This window comes from Telopea speciosissima, chromosome 10 (assembly GCF_018873765.1).
Source record: "Telopea speciosissima isolate NSW1024214 ecotype Mountain lineage chromosome 10, Tspe_v1, whole genome shotgun sequence".
NCBI classification, from domain to species: domain Eukaryota; kingdom Viridiplantae; phylum Streptophyta; class Magnoliopsida; order Proteales; family Proteaceae; genus Telopea; species Telopea speciosissima.
Window position 1 is genome coordinate 48,429,990 of NC_057925.1, and position 12,361 is coordinate 48,442,350.

The 12,361-nt window shown below is 37.2% G+C and overlaps 1 protein-coding gene across 1 annotated transcript; it reads left to right on the forward strand.

Annotated features, from left to right (window-relative positions):
- The first annotated feature begins 2,137 nt into the window (after positions 1 to 2,137).
- On the forward strand, positions 2,138 to 3,104 carry LOC122643670 (protein PYRICULARIA ORYZAE RESISTANCE 21-like). The gene is made up of 3 exons (XM_043837270.1): positions 2,138 to 2,190; positions 2,345 to 2,426; positions 2,551 to 3,104. Exons 1-3 carry the CDS (start codon positions 2,179 to 2,181, stop codon positions 3,102 to 3,104), a joined length of 648 nt encoding a protein of 215 aa, XP_043693205.1. The 5' UTR covers positions 2,138 to 2,178.
- The last annotated feature ends 9,257 nt before the right edge of the window (positions 3,105 to 12,361 follow it).

Sequence of the window (12,361 nt, forward strand, 5' to 3'; positions counted from 1 at the left end):
GGTGGATTCAGCTGACCTCCATTTGGCCTTTGGTTAAAGTCAATATTTTTTCAACCATCATTAGTAATCCCATTTGTTGATCGTCCATATGGGGGTGAATTTGGATATCCCCCAACTGGGACTGTATTTGAACTTGAAAGAGGTGAATTAACTACTTGTGGAACAAACTACCCATGAACACCATATGCATTCGTCGTTTCAAGTGGCGACATACTGTGTGGATGCTGAAGTGCCATGCCCCTGGTTGGTTAATTTCCTCCTGGTTGGCTAGATGTTTTGGCATGGCTTGTCTGGTTAACAGATGGAGCATTACATCTTTCTGTATGGCCGAAAAACTGAACTAATTACGTTTTGACCTATGCGGAATTGATTCCAATTATGCGGTTGTGATTCAGGCGCAACTAGGATCGTCAACTTGTCAAAACGGGTTTGTTGCTAGTTGTTAGACTGGGTTACCACAACGACCAACTGACAGATATCATCAATTGCATGACGAAGAAGTCCTTGCACAACAGTGACCAACTGGTATATTTATGTCAACTTTTGATGGGAAAAAAAAATTCTCTACAGTGCACTGATCTGGTGGTGCACTACAATGCGGATTTGAGAGTTCGACACGTGGATCAGTGTGACATCCAATGATGCCGAGTTCAAGAAGAAAAAAAAAGTAAAACAAAATTGGGTCAATCGAGTTTGCACAGTTGGATGAAGCATCATCCACGTATCGTGCTCTCAAGCCTGCACTGCAATGCACGCCAAATCGATGCATTGCAGAGGATTTTAATCAGCCTCCTAACCCATTGCTAGTTGAAATTGGCCCTTGTTGGACATCTTCAGCAACAAGGTTAGATCCCCTGGAATTCTACACATCAACCTCTTCAGAGTTTCGTATGCTTCTCCTTGTATTCATTACAATTGCCTGGACTGTTCACTGGGCGTGCCAAAAAGTGTTAGTGACAATTTCAGTAACTAACCTATTATTGGATGCATGGGCATGCCGGAGTCGTAAAGACTCAAAAGATATAATATGATGAAAATTGTTAATTTGGCTTCTTCCAAGAGAGATGTGAGTTGTTCTCCTACCTCGATTGCTCCAAGGACTTTTGTATGAATATGAACTATAATGCCAGGATATTTGAGGGAAAAGAAACATGAGAGCAAAGGTAATTGAGGATGGAATTGAATTGGTCGTTCATTGAAAAGATCGAGTACATGAAAATGATCCCTGGAAGAGATTGTTGCACTAAGAAACCTAGAAACTATGGTTAACCTAATCTTACTCCTACTCCTAATGTAAAAGTAAAAGATAAGTAATTCAAGTTCGAAAACGCTAATTGGTCATGTAGCCCCTGCCAATATGGTAGCCAATGAAAATGCATGCAAATTGGTTTGGATGCAATTTTCGATTTCACTCGGAGCTGAATGGTCTTTCCGTGCACAATAAAAACATTGGTTTGTGTCTAAACGCAGGAACCACGTTAAACCACACAACCAATTAACGTTCTTTTCCCTTTTTTTTTTTCTTTGGGAGGAAGAATGTCATTCGATTGCGTAACACATGCCGCCCTTACACCCAGAACAAGGGACTCGAGTAATGCCCATCGCATCCCTTGAAAAGATGAAATGACCATAAATGTGGCGGTCATTAATTTCACATGCCCATGTGTCCCTATGTCTGGACACAGGGGCGATGTGCGCTGCGCGTTATCCTTCCTTTTTTCTTTTTATGAAAAATGATGTTTTGAACTGAAAATGATGCGGATACAACTCAATATCACCAGTCGGTAACTCGGTATCCATACCGATAGAGATGACCGACCAATACTATCACCAATAACATAAACAAAGTCCATGAGATTTTCTCTTAATAAAGATCTACTCAACCTTCTGCCGACTCCTAAAATTTCTTCGCCCTCTCATCTAATTCCAATTTTAATTGGTGGATGGGGGACGAGAAAGCACTACAAGATAATGACACGTTGCAATGATATTATTGAAGAAGAACATTGTCATTGTTGAAGAAGAATTCAAGATTAAACTTGTTACTAAAGAAAGAGTGTAGAGGATTCACATTAAATACTATACTCACTCTTTCACCCTCTTAATTACTTACACTGGAGATTTGGAGCTTGGAGGGGATCACTACTCTACTCTCACCACCTCTCGAACCCGTCAACAATGGCGGACAAGGTCCTCTCTCTCTCTCTCTCTCTCTCGCTCGCAAAGCCTATGTTCACCTGTTTATATGACATATTCGGTTTCGTTTTGTTGTCTGGTTCATTCAAAAACAGAGAAAGAGAAATAAAAGCTGCTTCTTTTTTTGTTTTTTGGATTCTGTTTGCAGGTGTACACGATAGTGATGCAGGTTGATCTTAACTGCCCACTCTGCTACAAGAAGATTAAGAAAACCCTCAGCAGATACCGTGGTGAGTCACCTCATCTCATCACATCACATCACATCTATTCTTTGATCATCTTCTTCCTTTATTCCTTAATTCTTCTCATCTCTTTCAATTTTGTAAATTTTTGAAAAAATTGTTTCCATTACAGAGAGATATCAAATACAAAAAGAGGTATTCGATGAGAAACAGAACACCGTCACCATCAGTGGCCTCTTCTGCCCCAATAAACTCTCTAAAAAGCTCTGCTACACAGCTAGTGAATCCATTAAGGGCATCAAAATCCTCGAGAAAAACCCTTCAGAGCCGAGTAAACTCAAACCCTCCAATCCCGATCCACCACCGCCTACGGCCGCCGCCGACCCTCCCAAGAAGGTTACTTTTGTGGTTCCTCTGCTTGAATCTGATCCACCCAAACTTAAGCCAGTCCCGGCCCCCAAAGAACCCGATCCAAAACCGATCAAAACACCTGAATCGACTCCAGCAGTTCCTGAACTGGCCTATCCACCGGTCCAACCGATAGGTGTGCGTTATGAGGGGTATGGATGGGGACCGTATCATCAAGGTTATGGATGGCCACCGCCATACTATGATGGATATGATAGACCGCAACGAGGGTATGATGGGTATGGGAGGCAGCGTTACATAAGCCCCTGCTGGCAATACTTTAGCGAAGAGGACCCAAATTCATGTACCATCATGTGATGCTTGATCGGCCCTACCTTTGTCAGGTTCAACTTCTGAATCGGATGGTTGGTTCGAGTTAATTTGATCGGTCTAGAGTCATGTTGGATATTGTTGGGATCGTTGGATTTTCTGTAATTAGAATAACTATACTATAATGGGTAGAAGAAAAGTGAATAGAAATTGTAATTTTATGAATAAAAGTGTATTTATAATTAATTCACAAGCATAGTTTAAAAAATCGGAATTGGATTGGTCAAATTATGTCGATTTGGAGTGAAATTATGCTCAGATGTGCGCAACCAACCTCGCCGTTCAAATGGCATCTCAATCACGTATCGACCTTTGGGGGTGCGTCAGACATCATCAGGGGTGCATTGGAGAAGAGCCGGATCCCTTTCTCTCGTACTCTACCGTTGTTTGTTTGGCTTTTGATTGGCAGGTTCTCGATATTGTCGAGAGCTCTCTCCCATAAAGTATATGGACAATGCATATTTAATACGTGAGCAAAAATGGAGTTTTCAAAAAGTCAAGTCACTTAATGCAGCCTTTATTGAAGGTTATATTTGAAAATCTCTTTTTAAACCTGCATTAATTGCAAAATTAAATCTATTTAAGAATAAAATAAAAAGTAAAAATGTAAAATTACAATATTACAGTAAGCAAACACATATGATACTAGTGAAACCAATTACATAACACCACCCAAAATAAGTTCGGAGTCTAAAACCAAACTTTCTTAGGGTTTCATGGTTGGTTGGACCACTTAATCTAGATGCTGTGATTTAAAGAAAGGAGACTTATGGTTGTCCATTCCATCGAGAATCCATTTAGATTCAAAGAGGGAGAATGATAGACGCCCAACAACCTCAACTCTCAATTCCTTCTTCTTTACACACCCTTATTCCTTAATCCTTATACAGCCTCAACAACAACACTAACCAATAATCCTTTTTCTTCATTGAATTCACTCTGACGGATCTATACAATGTTACAAAGATAGCCTTGTGGCAAAGGTAATCTCATAGAAGTAAGACATTGACTATGAGTAGACATATTTGCTTATGTTGCATGTCTTAGCATTGCTCACAGTCTATTAGTGGTTCTTTATGTCTGTCATTGGCTGTTACTTCCAATAGATGTTAAGAATGCATTTCTCAATGGTGTTTTTGAAGGAAAAAGTATACATACAGCCACCACCAGATCATGATCATCATCCTCACCATGTATGTCACCTACATCGAGTATTGTATGGTCTTAAATAGACCCTCTATATTTGGTTTGTGACGTTCAATAACACTTTGCATTAGTTCTCAGATCAACTTATGTTAAAGTAGAAACACACTTAGCTTCTGAGGCATAGCGGGCTACTCGTTTAGGGCTCTGCTCAAGGTGCAACATGTACACCAAGGGCATATGACAATGCCCTTGTTATTCACAAATCTAATAAAGGCACCAATCTTATTTTGCTACATGTGGATGATATGATTATCTCGGGCGATGATTCTGTTGGCATCTCATAACTAAAGCATTCTTTCATCGGTAATTTGAAATGAAGGATCATGAATCTCTTAACTATTTCTTAGGTCTCAGGGTCTCATCTAGATCTTAATGGATACTATCTCTCTTAGGCAAAATATGCATCTAATCTACTATCCCGTGTCGAGTTGACTGACAACAAGACAACTCCTACTCCTCTCGAGACAAATGTTCGGTTGATTCCTATTGATGACACTATTCTTTACGATGCAATTCTCTATCCCCGGTTAATGATGACTCTTGTCTATCGCACAATTACTCATCCCAATATTGCTTATTCAGCTCATTATGTTGCAGTGCTTCATACTTTGCGATATGTCAAAGGCATGCTATTTCATGGTCTACATTTTTCTATTCACTCATCGCTAGCGTTATATTATGCCTATTCTAATGTTGATTGGGCTGGATACCCCACTGGTCGATGATCCACTAGGCTATGGCTTCTTTTTAGGGGATTATCTTATCTCTTGGTGCAGCAAGAAACAAAATGTTACATCTCGCTCTAACACTGGGGTAGAGTATCGTGTCATCGCAAATACAACCTCTGAACTTCTTAGGTTACATTAACTATTCGAAGACATGGGAGGTTACACATTCCAGTGCTACTATTATTCACTGTAATGATAGAAGTGCTATCTAAATTGCTCACAATGATGTTTTTCATGAATGCACTAAACATATAAAGAATATTGTCACTTGTGCATCAACATCTTGCTCGTGGTATCCGGCATTCCACGGTCCCAAAAGTCAGTTAACCTTTTGGGATTGGTGTGTGGTTTGTGTGATTACACTTTCATCAAAAAAAAAAAACATCTTGCTCGTGGCACTCTTCATGTTTTACTATTTACCTCTTCTAATTAGACTGTCAACGTCTTCACCAAATTTCATCTCCCACAACACTTTGGTACTTTGTTTCCAAAATTAAGTTGGGAGCGACTCTTCCACGGATCCGTATCCTCTACTTCCGAGCTGCCCCACTATTGTCGTGCGCCCCACACACAGCAAGGCGGAAAAGACCGCCTTACCCCCGCTCGGGCAAGGGTAAGGCAGTCTTTTTGTGGCTTGCTGTGTGTGGGGCGCACATAGCAGTACGGGCAGATCGGCAATAGAGGACCTCAACGCCGCTTCCACACTGAGTTTGAGGGGGGTTGTTAAGGAATATCGTATATTATATTCTTTTATATCTATATATACCATATTTGTATTGTACTACACCATGTACTACCTTGTATCCTAGTACGTAATGTATTGTTACTCTCTTGACCTATAAGTTTAGGTCCTCCTCCATATGCCATTGCTATTCTAACAATACCTATGTTTCTTTTTCCCCCTTTTGATAAATATGCTTTCTATCTACGCTATCGGTTTTTTCCAATAATAAGTTTTTTTTTTTTTTTTTTTTTGCAAGTTTATACCAAAAAAAAACTAGATTAATCAAAATATTTACCACATTAGATAGAGGTCATGAATGTATCGTATTGATTGTATTGGCCGATACATATGGATGTCAATGGTGACTGCTATCGTTATGCCACTGATACGTATCAGCTGATATGGTCAAAAAGTGGAATTTTTTGCTGGAACAAATCAGACACAGTCAATCTATGTCAGTATCGATATTGGTGGTGGCTAATACTGGCACCGATACCGTGAGCTAAACCTTGATAGAAGTGAAATTTTGCTTATAAAGAGACACTAAGGACCTCTCTTCACATATTAAGTTTCAATCAAAACAGAGTTGACTACTAAAATAAACCTTTGAGAATAAAAAAGAAATTTTTTCTATAAAAAAAAAGGACGACAAAAAAATACACAGCAATCAACTAATATGTAGGAGGACATGGATGACTAGTTAGATATTTGACATGTAACCAATCTAAATCGTTTTTTAGATATCTATAAAATCAAAATTGTCACATCACTCTTCCTTGCGATTAAACTTGGTGCTACACTATATCCTCTAATTTTGCCGGATTAGAAAAAAAAATTTGGCAAGCGAGAGAGAGAGAGAGAGAGAGAAAACAATTATTGGAAAAAGCTTTCAACGACCATATGGATAGAGAGCCAACTACAAAGGCCATTCCAAACTTCCATGTGCAAGATTGATATAATCATTTTCAATTTTTGAACATTAGAGATGAAGAATTCTCTAAGGCTACGTTTGGTAATGGTCTCAAGAATGTTCGTTGGTGTTCTTTCGTTCTCGGAGAACGAAAAAACGGCAATTCGTTCTTTTGGTCTTTAAGAATGAATCAGATGGATTTTTTGTCTCAATAACGCATTTTACAGACCGGCTCAGACTTGGTTTTTTCGTTCTAAAGAACAACTTAAAATCACAAATGAACGTAAAGAGTTGGACCAAATCTGTAGAAGCAACAACAGCAGGGAGTCATTCCTTCCGTTGTATCCATTGGAAGTTGGAACATTGGGACAGTGACGATTCCCACTACCTAGGTTTGTTATGGACACATTAGAAAGGTTTGGTAAAATAACCTGAAGTGAACGTGACATATCAGGTTCTGAGAGTAGACCTGAGGAGCACTTGGAGTGTATTTCTAAAAGTATAGAAAGAAAGGAGGGCTGGTTTGAACTTATGATCGTGTTTGGGCTATTGTTGATTTGAAGATGAAGAAAAGGGTAGTATTGTAATTTTACTTTTGATGTTTTAGTATAAGAATAAAATAGTCTTTTCCAAACTAAAACTAACACCAAATTAACACTGTCAGCCAGAAGGGGTACAGGTGTAATAATCAAAAATCGAGAAAAGGAGAGTTTAATTAAAACAAAGTAAAGGGCCCTGGGATGTAATTTTCTTTTACATTTATATTATACGGTTGTTTCTTATTTTGTTCATTATTTCACTCAAAGTAGGATTTACCTTTTTTTTCTTCCTTTTTTCTGATATTCTTGAAATTTTTAAGATTTTTTTTTCTCAATCCAGGCCGATATAGGCTAATCTGGATCGGTATCGACAGAGACCAATACCTTAGTCCCTGATCTCACTTTTTCTCACATCAAACAGAAAATGAAAATCTGACTAGTATATTCCGAGTCTAATCAGCCGATTCTATTAGTTCTGATCCATTACACCTTGTTGTTACCATGTTCTTAGTGCTTCTGTTTCTCAAGTCTCAACCCTACTTCACACGAGGTCGGTTTATTTTGATCCAACTTCCAAGTCAAGCCATCCATAACGTATCGACCATAACTCATCTTCAATTTCGAACAGATGGGCTCACAGCCATATGGTTTTAGCCGAGGGAAATTGAAACCTAGCCCAAGCCAACGTAATGAAACCAAGTCAAAACCGATATGAGTTTATTGGATCATGTTTCAAAATGGAGTTTTGTCATATCGAAACTATATCAAAAACACATTTTTTTTCATGCTTCTCAATATATTTACATGGTAAACCAAAACCAAATCGATAATAAATAGATAAAAGGAACCGAAACCAAACTGGTACACCCTTATTGAATATGTCACGTTTTTTAATCTCTCATTCTCACACCGAAACCGGTGAGACCGATTCGAAACCGATCCAAAATAATTACATGAAAATCCCACGAGAGACACGATAGGAATAAGGTACAAATTCTGAAGGTGTCAAAATGGTTGAGGCAGAGGCGTGATTCTCATGAGGTGAGGACTTGAGGCGAATCCTAACCCTAATCCCATTACCTTTTGACCTTTTGATTTCTACCTTTTACTTACGCCACTTCCCCACTCTGCTCTCTGTCCCTCACTTTCACTCTTTCTTCTCTGATCTCTCCTTTGTTTTTAGTCACTTTCTCTTCTCTCTTGGCTAATTCCAGTTGCAGATTTACAATAGAGTTCCATTAACCAATCCTGATTGAGAAGAAGAAGTTGAGACTCTCTCTGGTCAGGATAGGCTCCAAAGGGAGCCGGTTTGACTCGTTCGGGACTCTGCCGAGGAGATCTTGATGTTGTGGGCGATTCAGCAACTTAACCTGTCCAAGCAAAACGTCTCTTAAGCTCAAATTGGAGGCTTGTGGTGTCACCGTCTTACCATCTCTAATGGTATACTTTAAAATCCAACGCTTTATTTTTCCCTTTTTGCCACTATGTATGCTCCTTAATTTGGTTTTAGTTCTTTCCTGTGTTGTATCCCTTAAAGAGTTTTTTGAGTTTAGGGTAATGGAGATATTGCTGTTGATGCCTATCACCGATATAAGTTACAACCCATATATAATACCAATCAGAATGTGAGACCCAAATGATCTATGGGGTTAATCAGATGTCTTTGACCATGAGATACTCTCACTCTTCCTCTTCTTTACGGATATCGTTCTTTAAACAGGAATGAAGGATAATGGGCTGAGTTCTTATAGATTTTTAATCGCATGGACCAGAACATTACCCATCAAGTAAAATATGAATGAAAAGAAAGAAGCTTGTAGATGACTTAGAGACATGAGTTATTTATGAGTAGATAATGGAATATTATTTCTTAAAAATATTTGTTGTTTGTAGATGGAAAGCTAAGTGGGGAAGTTAAAGGTTCGGTCTCTCTCGCCATTAATGTTATGTCTTATTGTTTGTTATAATTTGCAGGTATCTAGCCCCTTCTATGGTTTATATGTCGAAAAATCTGATTTAATTATTCAAGTTCATTGGAATGGGTGGACTCAGGCAAATTTTTGTTTATACAAGAATGCTCAGGTACTCCTTGATTCTGAGGGAGAAGTTCATTTCCTGAAGGAGGAGACGTCCACTCGTCTGTAGGTTCTCCTGTAGGAAATAGAATAAAATTCTTTTCCGTCCTGTTTTGGAGAAAAGGATATGGGTAATGAGTGTATCTCTTCATCCACCTCATTGTATCTATTCTCATAAATTGAAATTCTTGAAATATTTTAGATTAATCCAAGTGGTTTGTGTCAATATGGTTACAAAGTTTTTCTGTACAAAGGTGAACAAACCACACAATCATTCAAATTAATTTAAAAAAGAGAGAGTGTGGATCCCACCTGGGTGCCAAATGTTAGGTGTGTGAGGTGGCCTGTAGATGGAATTTGAAGGAATTACCGATCAAGAATTCGATCAAGTTGACATAAACTAGTATCACGGTTACAAAAACAAGTGGGGAGCAGGAAGCAAAGCTGAAGAGTTTAAGCTAGGGAAATGCCGGACATTAATCTTCAGAATCTCGAAGAGCATAAAATCCTTGGTTATATATCCTCATAATTGAGGAAATTTTGTTGAAACAAATTAATATCAATGTAATGGTTGTTGAAGGGTTACTATTTCAGTAAATGAAGTTCAGGTCTCCTGTTTTAGAACTTCAGATTCACGAAGCAAATAGAACATTCTCTCTTGAATCTTTTTTTTGTTTTTTTTGTTTTTTTTTTTGTGTTTACTTCTTGACCTTCAAGTCAATCCGTAGAATTGGGTAAAGCATCCCAATATTGGAAGTTCCAACAAATCCAAAGAGACTTGCATCTCTGGAAGGATACAAAACTCAGGTTATTGAAACAGGGACAGAGAGAGAGAGAGAGTCACACATAATCGCGGAGAATATCTAGCAAATGTTGTTGCCTTGACACACAGAGAGAGTCACACAGATAATCTTGGAGAATATTGCACAAATGTTACATTTTCACAGAGAAGAGAGAGAGAGATGCATCCGCAGTACTTACAGAGTAGATAAATTCTAGCTAGTTGAACGGAGATGGTGAACCAAATACATCTGTAACCTCTTTAAATATAGGCACAATTTCTTTCCCCTTTTTTTGGTGAAGAATATAGGCACAATTTCTTAGATCTACTAAATAAGAACCAAAATTACAAGGTAAGTAGGTTTCAAATTTGTTTTACATCCACTACTTTCCCTTTTGAAAAGATTTACTCAATCCTCAAAGTTGGTTAATGCTCATGCCATGCAAGAATAAAATAAAATTAAACTTTCAAAATTGCCCTAAAAATATGTTTTAAACCAAGATGGGAAAATAGGAGGGAAAGGGGGGGGGGGGCAACTTTATATTTATTTATTTTTTATTGTTTCTATTGTTTTCTATTCCAACAATTAAGGTGTACTTCCATTTGGATTCGATGTTATAGTTTTGTTTTTTATTTTTTTTAGGGGATAATAACCGCTTTGATTTCTACTCCTACAATTAAGGTGCACTTTCATTGGATTTCACAGTTTTTAAAACAATTATATGAGATTGGGGCAATTTTGGAAGTTTGTTTTTATTTTATTTTAACGTGGCATGACTACTAACCAACTTTGAGGATTATGTAAATCTTTTTAAAATAGAAAATAGTGGATGTAAAACAAATTTGAAACCTATTTATCTTGTAATTTCCGTTCTTATCTAGTGGATCTAAGTAATTTTTCCTTAAATATAATCCACTCCCCTTTAATCTCTTGTTTCTAACCAGGTATCCCACTACCATGTTTTAATTTGCACAGACTTATATTACCCTAAATTAAGATTAACCGATTGGGCTTTTTGCATTTTTATAGCTGGACAGGATACTCTAACATATGCAGGTTACCTAACATCAATTGACAAGATGGAAGCAGAACTATTTAGTATCTTGAAGGGGTGGAAGCATGCTAGGAAAGTAAAAATCAAACTCAAAGAAATATGGTGTAGTTGTAGAGATCTCAATGATATTCTACATCCTACTGATTACGTGAGAATACCATGGAACTTGGTTAATACCTTTCTTGAGTTTGCAGACTAACTAGTAATTTTACCAATATAAATTTTCTTTGGAGTAGGGTTAATAAACTTTTCCATGAAGTAAGATCTCTAGCTTATGAAGCAGTAGTAGATAAATGTAATATATATCCGAAAAAACAAAAACAAAAACAAATATGTATATGTCAATCGGTTTAAACGATTTATACTTCTGTTTGATGTTTCTCTTTCAGTTTTCATCCCTTTGTTTTAATTTATCGTTCCTGCTGCTTCCATTTAGTTGCTTTATTTACTCCTTTACAAAACCTTACTATTAAGGCAGCATTTTTATAGTTTTGGGATGGAGGGTAAGCAGGATGAAATTAATTTTCTGGATCAACAGGAGGTGTAGGGGCCAATAGTGGTTTAGGAAAATTGTGTAACAAATCTGTTTTTTTTATTTAAATATTTAAAACCCCAATTAAGCAACGTAGCAATAATCATGTTCTTCCTTCCACTCAGTTATTCTATTGAGTAAATTACAAAATTGTTGTTAGTTGACTTACTTTTAACACAGTAAATTAATTAAGAATACTCTAACATGTGTCCCCTAATCAATGAGTATTTAATAGGTCTTTAGCTCAAATTGGTAGAGAACTTGTAACATGAGCATGTTCCAAGGGGATGGGGATTCGAATCCACTAAAGCTTTTTTTATTCAAATGTTCATAGCATAGTCAGTTATGGCACTATTCCACAGAAAAATCTAACTTTAATGTCATCTTTGAAATCTGACATATTTTTATAATTACTTTGCTTATGTTAATGAGATATTTTAATTTTATGCTCAGGTTGGTAAACGATAAAATGATTTTACAAGGGTTTTTTTTTTTTTTTTTTTTTGTATAATTTAGAAGGAAATGACATTATTGTAATTAATATCAAATTTGGAAGAACAGCTTTTATTATCAAACGATATTTTTTTGTTCTATTATTGTTCCGAAAACGTTCTTCAGACCGTTACCAAACAGCCATATTTATACACCAAACGCCATTCCAAACCAAAAACGCCGAAGAAAGTTCCTAACCAAGA